The 20,284-nt window shown below is 36.4% G+C and overlaps 2 protein-coding genes and 1 long non-coding RNA gene across 3 annotated transcripts; 1 reads left to right on the forward strand and 2 right to left on the reverse strand.

Moving 5' to 3' along the window:
* Positions 1–1,022: 1,022 nt before the first annotated feature.
* Positions 1,023–6,107, reverse strand: LOC110769064 (DUF724 domain-containing protein 7-like). Its single transcript, XM_088250555.1, has 10 exons — positions 6,104–6,107; positions 5,576–6,009; positions 4,740–5,054; positions 4,548–4,611; positions 4,270–4,433; positions 3,526–3,730; positions 2,543–2,617; positions 2,400–2,468; positions 2,017–2,187; positions 1,023–1,939 (listed from the first exon to the last, which is right to left on the reverse strand). The coding sequence occupies exons 1-10, from the start codon at positions 6,105–6,107 to the stop codon at positions 1,308–1,310; spliced, it is 2,133 nt and encodes a 710-aa protein (XP_088106681.1). The 3' UTR covers positions 1,023–1,307.
* Positions 6,108–6,182: 75 nt separating this feature from the next.
* Positions 6,183–8,453, forward strand: LOC148295655 (uncharacterized). Its single transcript, XR_015834317.1, has 3 exons — positions 6,183–6,564; positions 6,679–6,759; positions 8,247–8,453. It is a non-coding gene; the product is annotated as an uncharacterized LOC148295655 (long non-coding RNA).
* A 10,714-nt stretch (positions 8,454–19,167) lies between these two features.
* On the reverse strand, positions 19,168–19,992 carry LOC110769074 (signaling peptide TAXIMIN 1). Its single transcript, XM_021972975.2, has 2 exons — positions 19,748–19,992; positions 19,168–19,489 (listed from the first exon to the last, which is right to left on the reverse strand). Exons 1-2 carry the CDS (start codon positions 19,855–19,857, stop codon positions 19,366–19,368), a joined length of 234 nt encoding a protein of 77 aa, XP_021828667.1. The 5' UTR covers positions 19,858–19,992; the 3' UTR covers positions 19,168–19,365.
* Positions 19,993–20,284: the final 292 nt, after the last annotated feature.

Consider the following 20,284-nt stretch of genomic DNA (forward strand, 5'->3'; position numbering starts at 1 on the left):
TCTAGAATTTTTCACTAAATAGCATGGTAATACGATGTTTTCAATTTGAATTGTCATTAGACTGATTATCAAGATGTTTTCAATTTGAATCGTCATTAGACTGATTATCAAGAAGAATTAATTAATGACAAATCTAACTAGGAACCCACCTGCCCTTTTTTTTTCTTTTCTTGTTTCCAAATTTTTGAATTAGGGTCGAAAATGAAAACGGTTCAAAAAAAATATCAAATTTACCCTTCCATCAAGTTTGTTAATTCTTTAAAAAAAAAGAGGCCATGAAATTCAGGGGCGTTCCGTCCATAGTTAATTCCACGAATTCTTCCCTTCAGACCTCATTTTCACTCATGAAATCCCCATTCTTTGACCATTTTCATTTTTTCTATGCTGATTCAAAATATGATTTGAAAGGAAGAATTGGTCAAGTTAATTAGGTTTAAGTTGGTCAAGTTAATTAGGTTTAAGTTGGTCAAACCAAAGCCTAAGTTTAAGAACATAAAAGAGAACACTTGCATGAGAATTGAAAGGGGAAGAGTTGAACTTCAAAGGGTCAATCCAATAATTCGAAAACAAGAAAGAAAAAAACCACCACGTATGGGTTCCTAGTTAGATTCATCATCAATTAATTCTTCTTGATAATCAGTCCAATGACAATTCAAATTGAAAACACTATATTACCATGCTGTTTAGTGAAAAATTCAGGATACTAATTTAAATTAGGGAGTTTCACTAAAACACCCAAAATGGGGGCTGAAATTATAAAAAAACCCAACACCCAAAACACTTTATAAACACACCCAAAACCCATCATTACACACACTCAAAACCCATTTATAAACACACCCAAAAAATATACAATTGTTTATTTTGGGTGTGTTTCTATGTTTAAATAGTGCGTGGGTTTTTTTATAAATACATGTCTATGATTGGGTTTATTTATAATAATCTATTTAAATTAACCCAACTTCTTTTAAATTTATGAGTTAGAAAGTAAAGTGGATCAAGGTATATAGTACAGAAGGGAAGAAGAAAAGCAAATCAAAATTACTTACAACTGGCAGCATTAAGTGGTCTAGGATACAGAGGTGGATTGCTGATCAGAGTAGCTTCAGGTAAGTTTTATAGTACAGATAATTGTTACCAGCATCGAGGGCTAATGGCTGTTATAACAAAAAAGCACTACAGAATAGTTTGGTATAACTTCCATTACTACATTCAAAAGGATAATTTGAATGATCATCCATCATGATGCTGCAAAGGTTAGCAAAAACAGCGGTAATCTAAAAAGTCATCCATCAGAATCATAAAAATCACCATGCTGCAGCAGCTAATTTCTCGAAATCACGATGGATGCTTTGAATGCCTTTAGTTATAGCATTTGCTTCTGATTCCAGCTTGCTAATTTCAGAACCTTTGGCCACATCAATTGACATCAACGTCACCCGTTTTTCCTGCCAGTCCTTAATATCCTTATCAATCCGACTGATTGTTTCATTGTTTCTGGTTCTGTCATGAGCACACGCTGTGATCTGAATGTCAACTTCTTGTGATCGGTTCTGAAGCTGCCCCAACTTAACTTTCATTTCAAGCAATTCCTTCAGACGATGCCGTACTGCTGTGACATCAAAGCCCAACATTTCCAAGTCAGCCAGTGCCTCCAAAATGCTATCAAATAATTCTCTAGGATCACCAACTTGCAACTTGGAAGTCTTCTCCACCAAAAAGGCAAAGTTTACCATCTTTCCAAGGGCTGATCCTTCACGACAGACCTCTTTACACTTCAATAGTGGATGAAAATGTGGCATTTGCGGAAATCTTTTGAATACATCCATGGATTCAATATTTTCCCATAATGGAGAACTTCTCACAAAAGGCAAATGTAGTTGCCCAACTTGTGTTCCTCCATCCTCATTTTGTTGCTTGGCAGTCCCAGCAGGGTTACCTAGAGAACACAATCATGATATTAGTCAAACTAACTACAGCCAAAGGAATCCATTGAAAATTTTCACAATAGCTTACTTGAGCACTCTATGGCTTTTATAGAATGCATTTCATCTATGCACAGTGATAAAGGTTGATCATGGGCAGATGCCATTGCAGATATTCCAGTCACAGCCACCTGAACGTCTTTTGTCAAGTAATCCATTGCAGAATCCACAGTTTCTGTCTCTCTCATCATTTCTTCAGAACCTGCGAATTTAAGAAAGATGAAATTTTAGACAACACAAGATATAAAAATGAATAGGATAAGCAAGTGCTTTGAAAGGGTATAAAACAAGAAAAAGGACAAGCATATCCCTATTAAGTCTAACATCTTTTTATACATCCATGGTTTCAATTTTTTTCCCAACTGGAGAACATTTCAGAACGGCAAAGTGGACTATCTTGTTGCTCAGTCTTACCAGTTACACCAGTTTCCACCTGTCTTCCTCCGACCTCATTTTGTTTGTTGGAAATGCCAGCAGGGTTACCTAGAACAAACCTTGATGTTAATCAAACGAACCAAAACCAAAACAATGCTTTGAAAACTTTCACAATAGCTTACTGGAGCCCTCTATTATTGTCTCAATATCCATTGCAGAAACTTCAACTTCTGCTTCGACCATTGCATCTTCATAACCTGTGATTTTAAGAGAGGTATGAATTTTGTACTACACGGGATAACAATAAATAGGATTAAACAAAAACTACCAACAGGGAAAATAGTGAGAAGGATAAGTAAAATCCCTTTTATTTCCTATTCACCTACCAATATGTTGTACATTTTCTTATAGACTAATTTTAACAATAGAAAAATATTAAGGGATTTTATTGTAGCTCCCTCACACCAAGGATGAAAATATCGGCAATACAGATATTATCGATGTCATTTGGAACTGTAGTTGTTGCTCAAGTTGAATTGACTAAGACTCAAGTTGTGAATGAGAATTGTATGGTACATCACAACCTGGAAAAACCTTTCGTTTATGTAAAAAGAATAAGAGGAACTCATGTGCAATTTAATTTGATGGCTCCTAGCCTCTTCTTCCACTAATATGTTTTTTTGTTGGTATTCTATATTTTTTTTGCGATGAACTCAGTTGCAGAATCTACACTCAGTAAAACCAAAAGTCTATTTTTTTAATGGCAAAATCATTGTTTCTTAATTATGTTTCACCACCTCTATTTACCGAGCCTTCCAAATTCATTTTCCTAAACACCCATCCAAATGTTGTAATTGACTTGTTTCTTTTTCATCACACAAAAATTATAGAATACCAATAAAAAGCATACCAGTGAAAGAAGAGGGTAGGAGGATTCAAATTAAATTGCACATAAGTTCCTATTATTCTTTATACATAAACGAAAGGTTTTTCGAGGTTGTGACGTACCATACCATTATCATTCACAACTTGAGTCTTAGTCAATTCAACTTGAGCAACAACTCCACTTCCATTGTGCTTCTCACATGCAAAAAAAATTAGAATTTATTGAGTTTATAAGTCTTCTATACCATTGTTCTTAATTCAGGTCGTTAGCCCCTCATACCTGTCAAATCAAACCTGGTTACTACAGGCAATTCAAATATATCATTCGTACAATCTGCAGCAAATGATCCAGCGCCATTATTGTGTAGCTTTGACACATTATACACAGCTGTTGCTGGATCTTTTGAGCGTTCAACATGAAATTCAGGCAGTTTTCCCTTCCCTTTTATTTCACTGCTCAGTCCATCTTCATTCTGTTCAACCTCCTGAATGAATTAATAAGAAATATCATCATCAATGAAATTGGGTTAGAGGGAAATAAATCTCAATAGGATGCCTCCAAATCCATACTTATTCCAGAGATTAAGTAAAGCCAAACACATTTTTTGAAATAATTTAGATAAAATAAAAATAAAAAATCATAGTTTATGATTAATAATTGTCTTTAAAAAGACAAATCCTCTAGTAACTAGAACTATAGGCATGCTCCATCTTGGTCCTTCCTTTCACTTTTACACCACCCTCTGAGGTAAAATTAAGCTCTCTTGTTTTATGTAACACTATTTTTAATATAAATTTATTATTTTGTATAAAAAAAAGAGGCCACTTTGTATTTCAACCATGACTACTTTAATCACCAAATTAGCATGTATCCAGTTAGCTAACAGGAGAATCATCCCTTATTCAACCATATTGGCCTTGCATTTGTTTGATAGAAAGCACACTGGTCTTGCAATTTTGACCCAAAGCTTAATGTAGACTGCAGTTTTGATACATAAAGAGATATAAAAGAAGCATAACGTACAAGCTTCAGATATACCTCCATGGGGAGCAGACATGATGTTCCAGCATGAGATCCCCCTTTTCGTTCAGAATCTGACATTATACCAGAAGATTCAATGTTGTCCAGTCCATTCACATCTTCAACATCTTCTTCATCAGCCTTTTCAACTTCACTGCCCTTCTTGACTGCAACAATTTATACACATTTGTTTTATGTGGATGACACAATAAATATGTCAATACAGAAATAATATCTCACTCTTGGCCAAGGGATATCACCTTGGGAATTTTGTGGTTTACCTTTTCGTTTATGAGAAATTATTGCTTGATTGTCCAGTTCTCCAACCTGCTGTTGCTCAGCCTTCTGCAAATGGAATAAAATGCATTCTAATCAGGACCATCAGGTATCAGAAGAAACAAAACCAGAGAAAAAAATTATGCATCTCTTTTCTTTTCTTTTTTCTTTTTTCTTTTTTATATATCACTTCTTACATTCAAATGGCAGTCTTCAGATGCCATCAACTTCTTGGAAAAACCTACAATTGTTGCATCATCGTTAGGTTTCTGATTAATTTTTTGTTTCTTTTTCGTCTTTCCATAAGGTGATTTATCAATGCAAGGCCGAATCTGTTTGCCACGTACAATCACTTTAACATCAGAGTTGTTTGAGCTCTTATATTGAACCAAGAAAGAGCTGTTCCCTAGTTCGCCAAGATAAATTGCTGGGAGCCAAGCACCGAATATATGTTCTTTGCTGAGATTCACTTCCACTGCTGTCCCAGGGCTGAAAACTGATCCCACCATCCTCTTTGAACAATCAGTGAGAAATATCAGTTTTCTTTCTATTAGAAGCACAGCATATAGAAATTTCTATCATCCCTAAAAAATACAAGGAATCCAGATATATTGCAAATGAACTGGAAAGGCATGAACTTGCAAACATACAAGTAAAGACCTCAATAAATCCAAACTTAAAACTCTATCAAATCACAAGATCCTACTTTGAGATACAAAAAACAAAGAGAAGACATGAAAGAAAGATCTTTTGAGTGCAACAACATAAAAAGATTATCTTTTCAAGAAAATAGAAATTTTTTTAAGGAAAAAAAGAAGAATCTAAAAGAAGAACAACAAGGGCAAGGCCAATGTACAATAAACAACCTGCATGTTCTTAAATCATGAAAACCAATGGTCAAGATCCAAAGAAAATTCATAAATAAACAAAAGAAAGCCCATGCAACTTGCAAGCATAAACCAAGTTCAAATCCTGTATTAAAAAAACATACCCACAAGCATAATAATTATTAAAATGTAGAACCCACTAGTACCTTCTTCCGGGGTCGAACCCATTTGCCGTCGAGAAAATCCCAATGAGGGCGCAGCTCAGAGCGCTTTAACTGAAGCAGATCAGGTGGGTTTAAGAAACCCACCGTATACTTGTCATCCTCACACCTCATTACAACCCCAACCCACCAAACATCAATGTAAGAGGCGTCTACGACGTCGGCAGGCTCAAAGGGCTGGTCTGGATTGTCAGTAGGAGGAGGCACTGGGCGGATGGAGCGCGCGTGAACGAGCTCAGTATGTGGCTTGTTTGGGTCATCGTCCGAGGCCAGAGTCTCGTACTGCACCAGAGCCTTCTTTATTTTCTTCTTGGTTGAGGGATCTGAGGGTTGTGGGTCAAGTATTTTGGCTGGGAACCATGCACCTCTGTAACCAGGGCCGGCCCTGAGCCTGGGCACCGAGGGCGACGGCCATGGGCCTCCAATTTTTGGGGCCTCAAAATTTTTTTTTAATATTACTGGAGCCCAAATTTAAATTTTTTTTTATTTATAAAAAACACATATTCTCTTTGCCCATAAAGAGCTTTTCTGCTTCCAAAAAGTTTGTCCCTTTCCCACCGTGTTCTCCTCTCTTTTTAGTTAATATATTCCCTCTCCCACGCTCTGTTCTTTGTCTTTGCCCATAAAAAGCATTTCTGCTTCCAAAAAAATTGTCCCTTTCCCACCGTGTTCTCCTCTCTTTTTATTTGTCAATATATAATATATTACCATTTTCTTTTCATTAAAAAAAATATATTACCCTTCTCCTCCCATGCTCTGTTCTCCCAAGTTATATTTTCCCTTCTCTTCTCCGAAGCTCTCTTCTTGTCTGTCTTTGACCCAAAAGAAAAGCTCTCTTAAATTTATTATTTCCAGTTTTTCTCTCATCCCTCTTTTATCTTTGTCTTTGAATTGATCTATCCAAAGAAATATTTGTAGATTTCTTTCTTCTACACTACAGACTCTAAAAGATTATATGAGTGAGTGAGGATGAGGTTCGTCAACAATAACCCCATATGTGAATTATTTCCATTATCTTTATACATATTTTTTATATAGATTTGAATTCTTTATACATGTCTTTATACATATTTGTTATATTATTGCAGATGTGCAAGTGCAATATAGATCAATTGAAGTGAAAGCTCTGCAAGAATGAAGCAGTTTAATACAACTTAAGCATAAACCAGGTTGTATTGCTTTTTTTTTTTTATTGCTTAAAATCAGTTTTTTTCCTTTGCTGGTTGAGTTTGGTTGCTTTGTTGGTTGTGTTTGGTTGGTTGCTTTGCTAGTTGTAGTAACAAAAATGGTTAGGAAACATGAATCTGGAAGTCAGAAAAGAAATAAAATGAGAAAAATAGAAAAAATTATTCAAACTCAAAAAGGAGCTCTTGATAAGTTTTTTAAAACTAGTTCTTCAATTGAAGATCCATCTGATGAATTAGTTAATGAATCTCAACAACCAATTAGTCAGGAAGAAGATATGATAGAAAATGAAGAGGTTGATGCCCTCATTGAGAATGAAAATAATCATGCTTTGAATATCTATGATCCAAGAATTTGGGATAACATTGATAACAAAACAAAGGATATTTTAATAGAAAAGGGTCCTGTAAGAGAAAGTAATCTAAAGTTTCCTGTTGATGGGCTCTCTAGGCATTTTTCATATTCTTATTTTACAAGAAAGTTATCAAATGGGGAGGGTCAGGATAGAAAATGGCTAGTGTACTCAAAAGATGTGGACAAAGTATATTGTTTTTGTTGTAAGTTATTTAAATCTGTGAAAATTAAAAGTTTGTTGGCAAATGAAGGGCTTAATGACTGGAAACGTTTAAGTGAGAGGCTTAAACAACATGAAACTAGTAGTGAGCATATCAATAACATGACAACTTGGATTGACATGCAAATTAGATTGAAAAAGAATGAAACAATTGATAAAGAGCTACAAGTGCAAATTAAAAAAGAGAAGGAACATTGGAAATTGGTTTTAGTAAGAATAATTTCTGTTGTGAAATGTCTTGCTAAAAGAAATTTAGCTTTTCGTGGAGAGAATGAGAAAATTTACCAAGATAACAATGCTAATTTTTTGGGGCTGCTTGAATTAATTGCGGAATTTGATTTGGTATTGCAAGAGCATTTTAGACGTATTCAGAATGATGAGATTCATTATCACTATCTTAGTCATAAAATTCAAAATGAGTTTATTGGTATGTTAGGCTCCAAGGTTAGAAGTGCTATCATTGAAAAAATCAATTGACACATAATAATGAATCTGATATTAATGCTGATGATTTGTTTTCTGAATTGGAAGTGTTACAAATGTATTTACCGAAAGAGACAAAGACAGCCATTGAAGTTCTTGAGTTTGTAAAAGTTGTGGATTGTTTTCCAAATGTCTCAATTGCTTATAGAATTATACTGACTCTGCCAGTAACTGTAGCATCTGCAGAAAGAAGTTTTTCAAAATTAAAATTACTAAAATCTTATTTGCGATCAATTATGTCACAAGAAAGGTTAAATGGATTGGCAATCTTATGTATTGAAAAGAATATGTTGGAAAATATTGATTTTGAAGAGGTTATTGATGATTTTGCTTCTCAAAATGCTAGAAGATCAAGAATTTTTAATGTTGGAAAATATTGATTTAATGTTACTGCTTTTGTGTTTTGATTTATAGATGATGGAGTGGAAGTCAAAGCAGCATTTTGTTTACAATTGAGCCATTTGAGAACTAAGCCCTATTGAAGAGCCACTAAGCCACTTGAGAAGCATTTTGTTGTTTATGGATCATGTACCTAAGCCACTTGAGAAGCATTTTGTTGTTTATGGATCATGTACTTTTGGTTTTTTTTCGTTAGTTGAATGAAATTATTATATTTAGCAACCTTAGTTGTTTTCGGATACTTTGCCCCCCTATTCATAAAAAGAAAAATGAATGAACACATTCAAGAAAAACATATATCTAAGGGCCTCATTTAATTTTTGGCCATGGGCCACCAAAATGTCAGGGCCGGCCCTGTCTGTAACCCTCTTGGTTGCTACAAACTTCCACCTTCGAATCCTTGCTCAGATGCGCTTCGCTCCTCCTCCGCTTCACCATCACTGTCTTACTTGTTTTCGCTCACTTTCTTTCTCTAGAGAAAAACACACTACTACTACTATATTTACTAATGTTTTAGTAGCAGAGCGGTCAAATTGCAGGACTCTCTCTCTCTCTCTCTCTCTTTCTCTCTGTGTCTCCTCAAATGTTGCATGTCTTATCTCTGGTGAATGACTGATGGTAAAAGTTGAACGATTTTTATTATTATTTTTGTCTGAATTTGAACGATTTGTCGTGTCAATCAAGTTTCCTTGGAAGCCACAGTACTGAGAGATTTATTGTTGGATTGGATGTTTTGGTTATCCCACAGATATACCCAAAGACCCAAAGATATACATTTTGTTGGGCCGGCCCACCTTTATACCAAAGAAAATATTTGAATAAATGCTTCCCCAACTACCAAATCCCCTTTTAAGATCTCTTCCCTCGATCAATTTACTACCTGCAATGCGCTCTATCCTATCAAATCTCAAATCCCATTCATATGAGATTGATCATATTCGTAGGCCATCATCATGGGTCACACTGTAAAAAATCAGATATTTTTTTGGGTTAATTGTTTACTTAGTCCCTGAATTTAGACCTAATTTGTATTTGAATATCTCAATTTCCAAAATGATTCTTGTGGTCCTTCAACTTCAATTCCGTTAGGACAAATAGTCCTTCCGTTAATTTTGTTAACTTTTCTATTAAATACAGGGGCAAAATGGTATTTTTGTATCAAAATTGATTAAAATATGAATAAAAAACTAAAAACCTAAAAAATTAAAATTAAACTATCTCTCTCCCCCTCTATCCCGATTTCTATTCCCCCCAAACTTTTTTTTTTTATTTTTTTTATTTTAAAGATATGATTTTTTATTCATTTTTTTTGTTTTAATATAAAAATACCATTTTGCCCCTGCATTTAACAGAAAAAGTTAACAAAATTGGCAAGACTATTTGTCCTAACGAAAGTAAAGTTAAAGGAACACGGGAACCATTTTGGAAATTGAGGTACTCAAATGCAAATCGGGTCTAAATTCAGGAACTAATAAACTGATTAACCCTATTTTTTTAAGAAGAAAATAATATTGAAAAATTTTAAATAGCACTTTCATTCCTAATCAAACTCTAATCAATTGATCAAAACACAAAATCCTAAAATCAATTAATCAAAAAATAAGCCTTAATCAATTAATGAAAGGAAAATGCTATCAATAAACTTTAATTAAAACACAAATCTCATCCAATAAAACAAACCATAATTTCACATATATTATCATCAATTGGCAATTAGGGTATAAAATTTAGGGAGCTTTCAATTTATTTTTTTTTAATCAAAGAGTAAGAAACTTTCATTCCAACCAATAAAGGTACAATTTGTAAACAAAACTGGATGCAAAAAGAAATGGCATCGTTAAAACCTTGTCATAAAAACTTTTAATGGAATAAATCCGGTCAAGAAAAAGAACCTACAGCATCCAAAAGCAATAAAACTACCCACCCTCTATGTAATGATCAACCGGAAACGGCTGAACACATCCTTCTCCTTTGCCCTTGGGTGGAGCCTATCTGGTTCGGATGCTCCCTCAACCTGCGTATAAATCGTCAGGTTGTGACATCTTTTGGCCAGTGGTTATGGAATGTTATTGAGGAAGGGAAGACCCTACAAGAGCGATCACGATGCCTAACTGTTATCGCATACCTCTGCTGGCAGATTTGGAAGGATCAGTGCAAAGCGGTGCTAGAACACATCTCCCTTTCACCAGCTAGAACAATTCATGCTGCCTCTATTGCCATCAATGAATTCCTTGGCTCCCTTGATCATGGCAAACATCAAACTGAGCCTCCTACCCTTTCTAATGACAACCAGCAACATCTTTGGAACCCCCCTGCCTCTCCTTTTGTCAAGGTTAACGTGGATGCATCCTGGAATCCAAACTCAAAGAGGGTTGGCATTGGAATCCTGATTAGGAACACCCATGGAGATTTTATCAAGGGTACATCCATCCCATCAGTGGCGAACTCTGCTATAGAGGCTGAGGCACTGGCTTGTCTTGAAGGTTGTAAACTCGCTGCTGAGATGGGTTATCGTCAAGTCACTTTTGAATCTGATTGTAAGGAAGTAATCTCTCCTTTGAAGGGCTCCTTATCCAAAGGAATGTGGGAAATCTATCCTATCCTAAGTAATGTTCGGGATGTTTTGAACTGCTTCCAGACCTACGTTTGGACATGGATTCCTAGAACCGCCAACTAGGCGGCATATCATTTGGCAATGCTTGCCAATTCGAGGATGAGCCCTAAAGGATGGGTCAACCGACCCCCATCCTCCCTAATGCATATCCTAAACAAGGATGGTTTACCATGCCCCCCAAGGAATGCCTAATGGTTGCGGCTGTGTGGACTTCTCGACGTAACTGTTTGTCTTATGACTACGTCTTCTGTAGTTGTCCTCCTTCTTTGTAGCTACGTTTTTATTATGTCTTGTTGTTCGCTGTGCTTTGCTGGCTTATGGGCTTTGTTCTTCTCTTGGCTGTTTGCCTGCTGTTTATGAAATTCCATCTTTCAGACCCAAAAAAAAAAAAAAAAACTACCCACCCTCCTTGTTTGTTACCAACACTGATACTAGCCAGTCATGAGCTAAACCATCCCAAAAAGATGGATGTTGTTCTTGCAATCCAAACTAAGCCATAGAATGGGCTACTCGATTCCCCAATCGCTGCTGAAAATGAACATCACCAACACGCAACTGCACCATCAACCTTCTAGTATTGTCCACAATATTTCCCAAATTACTCCATAGCTCACCATCACCCTTCAGTAAAGCCACCACTTTTTGCAGGTCAGATGCTACCAAAAAACTAGATAGTCCCAACTCAATAGCCTTCATCAAACCCCTGTGTATAACAACACATTCAGCAGCCAAAACATCCAAACATGCTGGATGATCAATGCATATTTATATATCATTTTGTACCCTTCTAACTTATGATTTGATTATGTTTTTTAGTTAAGCTTGTGCTTTTAATAAATTTTGTGTTTGTTTCAGTGTAATAAGCTTAAGACTCATTAAATACATTTTGGAGACAAGTTAGCTCAAAACAGTATCTTCAGATCAGTCAACTTCACGAATTGGACTGTACTTGCTTAGGATGAACCAGATGCTAAGCCCTATATCATTGGAAAGATGCAGAAGTCTAGTTTCTGGAGAATTTTACGGTTCATGATTCCGAGTCTTCTAGAGAAAGTTATACAAGTTTTGGCAACTTAAGGTCAAATTCGGCAGCATCTGTGTTACTGGGCCAAATATCACATTTGAAGGGCTTTCCGATTTGTCCTTGAGCTGGGCTGCATATGCTTTGAAAGATAATTCAAAGAGCTTCAAGATCCAGATTTTTCCAGATTTTTTAGGAGGGAAGATCAAGCCCAAAATAAGCCCACAAGCTGACGGCAATGAAGTCAATTCCAGTCTATTTTCGGCAGTCAACTTGCATGGCCCAAAACGTACACTTGTACTGCTCAGATGGGAATACATTCTTCATAAAGGTTGTTCCAATGGGTGTCTATTATGACATATCCAAATTTGAACCCCATTGGATACATATTGAAACCTCAGGCCTTCCTACACCAAACCTGGTTCAGAAGAATCGTTTTTTCCAACAACCAAAAGAAAACCCACATGGGTTGGCAGCAAAAGGCAGCCACAAATTGAACACCTTTGAAATCCCATGTGAAGAAAGCTTGAGGTGCAGCAAAAGAAGTATGGGATGGAATTGATTCCAACCACACTAACATAGACAAGATGAAGTGAGAGTTATGGGTTGTATTAAAAGAGGAATGGTGGTGTTGGAATTCATCATGATGTTCCTCCCTCTTAGCCCTATAAATAGAGAAGTCTTCAAGCTTCAAAACACACCCCCAAGGGGGGGAGCTCTCAAACACTTCTCTAGAGCTCCCCTTCCTTCTCTCCCTCACATTCTTTTAGTTTCCTTTCAAGTTGTCAATTGTTGTAACAAAATGATTTTACTAAATTTTCCTTCAAGTTTTCAAGCTCCACTTTAATTTTATTTGTAATGTACATTCTTTCTTAAGTATTCAAGTTTAATTAGTTTCCAAGTTTCAATTATGGTTTTTGTTCTTATTCATTATGCTTATAAGTTAATATGCTAGTTTGAATGATTGATCACTATTTAGGCTTGCATGTTAGCTATCTTGGTTTGAATTAAGAGTAGACACCATGCTTTAATTCGAATTGAACTATGGATAGGAAGAGTATGTATGGACATTCGACAACAGGGATTAGATACATACTTGGTTGTTTAAAATGTTCTTCTATGCTTAATGGGTTCCTAATGCTTAATTTAAGGTTAGACAACAAATGATCAAATTAGGAAATTAGGAACACAAGGTTAGGACCAAACACCATGGCTTAATCATACTTTAGCTAGAATCAATCCGTTAATCTAATTGAACTTGGGAACTTATCTACTTGAGTTATTTTATTTTCTTTCTTTCTTGTTTTATTTATTTTCTTTCTTGTTTTATTTATTTCCTTTCTTATTTTTCTGTTTTGTGTAGGAAAACTGAATTGGATTATTCAATCACCAATCCATGTGGAATCGACCTCGCACTTACATATGCTATACTACCGAACGGCTCGTGCACTTGCGAGTATCACAAGTTGAGAATGCAGCTGAATCCATTTTGGTGCAGCTGAATCGACGCAACACTGGACCCTTATCTGCAAACCCCCAAATAAAGTTACCCTCAAAGTCCCTTAAGACACCACCAACCCCTCTATTACAGCCTTCTTTTCCAAGAGCTCCATCACAATTCAATAACAAAATAGAAGAATGAGGTTAATCCACCTAATAAAACGTGGCACCCTTGCTGGCTTAGTGCGAGCATTATGAATTTTGAACTACTCCAAAAACTCGTGTAGATTTCCATAATTTCAATTTCTAGCAGTTGAAGATTTCAGTGTTCGGATTTATATATGTTGAATTTTGTAAATTGCACCATGGAAATTGTGAAATGACGCCTATTTTGGTGGAAATTAAACTTGGGAATTTGATGCCCCAATTTCCACGATTTTTTTCGCACATCATTTAATAAATTCCACGCTTAAGTTGCCAAACAAGGGAATTGTCAATTTCTCCTCTTAAATTCCCAACTTTTAGCTAAATTCTGAGTTATTTTCCCTCATCTAAACGAAGGGTAAATGCTTCTAATTTTTCAATTTATCCTATTGTACGCCCATATTAGTCCCTTTTCCTACAGTAGGAACATTTGGTTGCAATTTTTTTCCTGCTCTGTACTCAGTTTAAGTTTCATGCTTCATGATTGTAATTTTAAAAAAAAAAATTTATAAAGAAAAGCGATAATTTTCATTTTTTAGTTACATTGTTAGAATTTTGAACTATAATTATTTACTTCAATTTGGGTAATTGTCATCATAGACTTTGATTGGTTGTATTTTGAGGTTCGGTGATTATTTGGTTGTTGTCATTCTAATTACTTCTTCTTTTTTTCTTGCTGCTCAAATTTGTAGATTGTGTAATTTTACAATTTCTCATGCTTCTAATTTTTCCTATTGTAGGCACATAAATTGCAAGGAAGGTTCACAGTGGCATTGGTTACTTAAAATGAGTATGAATACATATAAAAAAAAAAAACAAATAGAGGAAATTTGTAATGGATAAGTTATCTTTGTGCCAAAATTATGAGTTGCTTGGGTGAATACAAATTTGTTATTATTATTTTTTTGTCTTTGAGGGGTGGTATCAAGTTTTGCGTTATTCAATGTGAAAGGAAAATCTATCTCAGAATCCAAAGTAATGTATTTTTTTTTTTTAATGTTCTTAATAATGGAAGCGAATTTAACCCTTTGATGAACCATAATTCTAATATATTTCTCCACCGTAACACTTGTGATGAGTTGGACATACCCTGATGCAAAACTTCCTTTTAGTTCCAGATTTCCTTTTGGCATCATTGTGGTTATTGATTACTTCCTCAGCATTGCGCAATGGGATTTTATATTTGGCAAGATTCATGTGAAATTGATGCTGTATGGGCTTTTTTCTTCCGGCAGCAGGTGGGCTGGGCTGATGAAGTTGTCCCCTTTGTCTGAGCTCGAAAATTAAGCCCCAAAATGCTTCGAAAGGGCAGCGAGGCCTTAGGAAGTATTTTGGTTATCTTCACCAACAAAAACAACAGCAAATTACAGATAATTTCTTCATGCTTACAGATAAACTTTCGGGCTTGGCTTGAAAGGCATGTGGTATGGGAGCAAAATTATCATGGGTTTAGCACTTTAGAGAGAGAGAGAGTTGTGGGTTCCTATGAAGGACAGAGGTCCTAATGGAAGGGAAGAGAGGTTCTAAGGAGGAGAGTTTTGGGTGATTTTCGTAGCTTCCGGCAGCTTGACAGTGACTCTGTCAAAGCTGTAGCAATCTGCCAAAGCAGGGGAGATGGGGGAAATGGGCAAGCAAAGCACGAAAATTTCTGGGTTTGTAAGTGAGAGGGAGAAAGCTTGCTCTCTGAATGTTGTGGGTTGTGTTGTGTTGGGTAGAAGAGGCCCTATTTATAATTGCTGGGGTTTGTTCTTCTCCAAGAAACCCTAATGGTTTCTTCCCAATCTAGCTAAGCTTTCCTCCTCCTTTCTTCTCCTCTTTCTTGACTTACTTCATGGTGGCAAAGTCAGCTCTGCCCAATCCCACAAAATCAAGGATTTTGGGTGCTCCAAGCTTCTTCCAGCAGCTGCCTCAGAGGGGAACTTCCCTTTCTCACCCATCTCTTTTCTCCTCTTTCTTCCTCTTTCCGTAGCCAAATCTGATGAAGGAAAGAAAGTGGGTGCACCTGCTGGTTTAAGGGATGACATCCTTCCTTGCGTGCTAATATCCATTGGTTCCTTGAAGGATTTTTGCTTGGAACTTGCTCCCAAGCCTCCCAGCAGCCCTTCACGTGTGGACTTCTCCAAGCTCCTTCGTGATTTTCTGTCCCAGCTGAGTGCCAAGACTTGTGCTGCCTTTTAATTCTAATTACATAGGCTTTTTAAGTCCACCACATGATTCATCCAATGGATGAGATAATCTGATCAAGTGTTGGGCCTTTTAGTTGGCTTATTCTAATTAGGGTAATGGGCTATTTTGGTTGGGCTATTTTAGTTGGAGTAATGAGGCTATTTTGGTTGGGCTATTCTAGTTGAGGCAATGGGCTACTTTCTCTCTTGTGCTTACCCACGTTTGGGCCTAAAAATGGGCTTGAGTCCCGAGGCCCCAAGTGACCCGAGACTTCCATTTCTCAATCCATCGATGGGCCCCATGACAATTTGTTACCATTCATACCACAACCCACTCAAGCAAGCCCCGGGCATTCGAGTGGCTTGGGCCCACTTAAGCTTGTAGTGCGATTGGGTGTGAAATAATAATTTCCCGCTTGGCATGGCATGTCGTTTGGCATGCTTTTAATTATGACGCTTGATAGGATAATTGGCATGGATTTGCATAGCTAAATGCATCTTTATAATTTTAATATCAATTTCTAGCATGACAGATTTTTATTTGGCATGGCATGCAGGGTGTGGCTTGTGCATGGCAGACTTTCGTGTACTCCAAATTGGGTCTTTTTCTAATAATATATTGTTTTGGGCTAGGAATTTATTCGGACCCAACCATGGATTTTTTGGGCCTCAACAGATGCCCATTGCACTCATTAAAAAGAAAGTCAGAGGCATCATAACACGTACAGTTGTTGTACTCGAAATCAAAACCAGAGCTATCTTCAGGTTTCTCCAGAAAAAGGGTTCTTGACACACAAGCATGGCGGCATTTGGCATGAGCAAAGTGAGCGACCGCACAGGGCTCCACTTTGAAGAAGGCCCTACATTAAATATTTATTTACATTAATATGTTGTTGTATCTTAGTAATGATATTAATTTAATAACATTAATATTCACTTTTCATTTATCTTTAGTACAAAATAAGGAAAGTTTGACTCATAATAAATATTATTTTATTGATGTGAGTTTATTATATTGGTATCAATTGCTTTGGCTTCTCCTATATTAATAGGATAATATTTATGTTGATTTTCCTATTCCTATTTAATATTGATTTTCATGTTGCCCAATATAAGAGGCTTCCAATATACGAGTTTGTATGCAATTTTGTTTTCCAGCCGCATGTATATTAACCTTCAACCACTCAACTCTCTCTCTCTCTCTCTCTCTCTCTCTCTCTCTCTCTCTCTCTCTCTCTCTCAAATTCTCAGATTTTGTTTTTCTTATATTTTGTATATTTTTTCTTTCTTGGTTATTGATAATTAGTAATTTGATGATCACAAGATTTTGATTATATAGTTTGATTTTTTTTATAATTTTTCGTTGAAGACTTTATTTTACGAGGCCCTCTTGTTGTTTTGGCATAGGGCCCTTAAAATCTTAGAGCTGCCATTGCACACGAGTTGGATTAGACGGTCGGACCAAAGGGTAGGACTCTGCTTGTGCAAAGTGCAGCTTAGCAAATTCATGGTCCGAAAGTAGACCATGCCAAGTCTTGCGTACACATTTGGAAATGAGAATGCTCCTAGTTGGTAGGTTTAGTAGAATAATGTAAAGAATAGACTTTGGAAGATCTAACATACAAGAACCCATTACTTGAATTTGTTCCTCTTTGTTGCCTATTTCTATGGCATTATCTGCTGGCTTTCTTTTCCTGTGCATTGCTATTCTCTGGGTCTGTGAAATGGACAAAAAAAATTGGATGAAAAGAAAACCATCGCTTATTTATAACCCTGAAATCATATTGTTTCAGAATCCCACATCTTACTCATCTAAATCGAGCCTATAATTTTTATTTTTTCTTAAGCATAATTACTGCTAAAGGAACAATGATATGCTATATTTATTTCATACGAACAGCGCTATAAAATATATATATCCCAACAAAATATTAGTTTTGCGCCTATTGACCTGCCTTGCACTTCAAGGCACCAATTTCCACTCTCCTTGTTTGAAATTTAAAAGGGAATCATCTTCAGTTTCCAGTATTTTCATTTAGACACAAATTGTTAATAGAACTTACCAATACTTTCATTTAGAGAAATTGTATATAAAGCTCAACAAGAAGGCATCCGATCCGAATAAGCGATCAAAACTATGTCGACCCTATTCCCAGCCTGATAACCCCCCACAAACAAATTCAATTTCAAACCTCAATTCCCAGCCCCATTTTTTATGTTTTTCTGATCTCTTTTGTATCCTGAGTGACTACCTTCATCCTGTGATTTGGCTTGAGCAAGTTTTGTTTCATATGCAGCTCTTGTTTGTTATCTGCAAGTTTGCCTCCTTTGAACCAAAAATAAATAAATGTCACACATACAATGCCCTACATACATACATTACAAGCATATGTGGGCCAAACATACAATGGACAATCGGATTTTATCCTTGCTAGCAGATGGGATTGAAAATATATCTATGAGAAGCGAATCAGTAAATTCCCCCTTTATCTTGACACCCGTAAAAATCAAGATTCGCCACTGCAAGAAATATTCCTAGATTCGCCACTGATCATACTCTCAACATGCCCCCGCACCTGTGGCAAACTTTCAACCTTAACACGTGGACAATACATATTGGGTGGTGTAGGAGCACGTGTGGCCGTTGGGCCCAACACGTGAAGCCTTGCTTTGATACCATAAAGGAAGTTGAGGTTCCACCCCAAAACCAATTGGCAATGGTGGGAGTAGCCCAACTCCTTATAAACTCAGGCTAGGTCCCTTAACTTTTCAACGTGGGACAAATACTCTCAACAAGATTCTCATAACCTAAACCTAAAGAAAGAAAAGAGAAAACATATGAAAAATGTCCAAAAGCTTACCATTCTTCTGGATGCGTGGACTGTGAAACCTCTACCAAGCAATCCCCTGAGAATCCAGAAGCTCACGTAGGTTAAAGCATCAAGAACACAAAAGATGGGTTTTTCGTAGTCCATTCGCGCTGTTTTCGATTTTGTTTTCATTTCCAGTTGTGGCTTCCAAGAAAAAAAGAGTTTCACAGGAAAAAGTTGTGTATTAATGAGTTTTGTTTAACCATAAAAGGAATTCTTATGCAAATTATATTAGTTTGACCAAATTATAGAACAAGGGCAAATATGAAACCAGCAGCCATGGTTTAAGAAGCAGGGGCAGAGCAGGCAGAGGCAAAGGCACCGCTACCTCTACAGCATTTGTTTTAAAACAAAGAACTCACAGCAGCCACCCAACACCGGCTGCAGCGCATGACCAGCGGCAAATTCCTTGGGGCAAAGGGGGGGATCTGAAAATTGGAAAATCCCCATGGAAGAGCTGGTTTTGATCCCCTTGGAGGTGTGGATTGAATGTTATTGTAATATAATGTGAATTGAATTGCCGTTTGAGTATAATGGTTTAGTTTCAGAATGATGATGACCATTTTTCTTACTCTGATTTTTATGGGTTTTGATGAGTTGCTGTGGGAGTTGAAGGAGAAGAGAAGAGAACTCATATCTGTATTCCACTCAAATTCACATAGAATTCTACATATTCACCTCCATGGAATACATAAACAGTACACAGTAGACTCAGTGTGATGATGAATATAAAACACCGAACTCAGTGATAAAACTAAACTAAAAAAAAAAGTACAAAATTAAAAAAAAAAAATATTTAAACAATCTGAATGAGATGAGATTAGCAGGGGATTTGGGAAGTGAACCACTCCATCACATGAATTGGGGCTTTGACCAACTCCAGAGCCAACTCCACGACCACCGTCACGCACAAACAGCACGGGCATATGCAAGTCAGCAACAATCTACACCCAAAAAAAAAATAAATTCCCCCAACCCAAAAATAAAAACAAAAAAACCAATCAGACCCCAACTTCAAAATCAACAAGCTCCAGGCACTACGAAATATCAGATTGCATAAAAATCGCATAATTTCACAAAACCCATATGATCAAATTGAATGAAACCGCATAACAAGTTAAGAACCAAGAAAATTAGAGATTGCCTAGATGACCCATATGCATGAAAATCAATTGAATTGAGAAAGGCAGAAGGAATTGTACCCGACGATCCAGATAACGATGCCGACGATGGAGAGTACGAGGGCGAGGAGAGCAAAAGGAAGGCCGAGCAGAAAGCCCAGAGGCCTGCAATCACCTTCTGAAGAGCACATTTTCTCTCACTTTCTTTCTTCTTCTTTTTTTCTGGGATTTTGGTTCTTCAGCAGCAACTGCTTGAGAGAGAAGAGAATGGAGAGAGACTTGTTTAGTAATGGGAGACGGCACACATTGTGTGTTGTATCGTTGGAAGTTTCTTGTGCTTTTCTATTTTCTTTTAACGCAACCGGTGGGATATATATGATTACGAAAAATCTGTGTTGGTTGTCAATTAAAAAATATTTAAATATATATATATTTTTTCTACTTTAATTTAAAAAACAAATTTTAAGCATCGAATCTTTTACCTTTTCTTTTCCTAACAGGAATCTTTTACATTTACCCTATATACTTTCTGAATAAAGTTTTACTAGCTAAACCATGTATTTTCCTAACAGGAATCTTTTATAAGCGATAGTCTAAACTACAAGAGGATAAAGGGTT

The sequence above is a fragment of the Prunus avium genome, chromosome 3, assembly GCF_965620075.1.
Source record: "Prunus avium chromosome 3, drPruAviu1.hap1.1, whole genome shotgun sequence".
Taxonomy (NCBI): domain Eukaryota; kingdom Viridiplantae; phylum Streptophyta; class Magnoliopsida; order Rosales; family Rosaceae; genus Prunus; species Prunus avium.

Coding starts and splice junctions, on each gene's coding strand:
- LOC110769074 (XM_021972975.2), bottom strand. CDS start 19,857: ATGTGCTCTTCAGAAGGTGATTGCAGGCCTCTGGGCTTTCTGCTCGGC. Junction 19,490..19,747: donor ATCGTTATCTGGATCGTCGG/GTACAATTCCTT, acceptor TTTTGGGTGTAG/ATTGTTGCTGACTTGCATAT.
- LOC110769064 (XM_088250555.1), bottom strand. Junction 2,618..3,525: donor AACCAGGTTTGATTTGACAG/GTATGAGGGGCT, acceptor TTAAAATCACAG/GTTATGAAGATGCAATGGTC. Junction 2,188..2,399: donor GGTGGAAACTGGTGTAACTG/GTAAGACTGAGC, acceptor TTAAATTCGCAG/GTTCTGAAGAAATGATGAGA.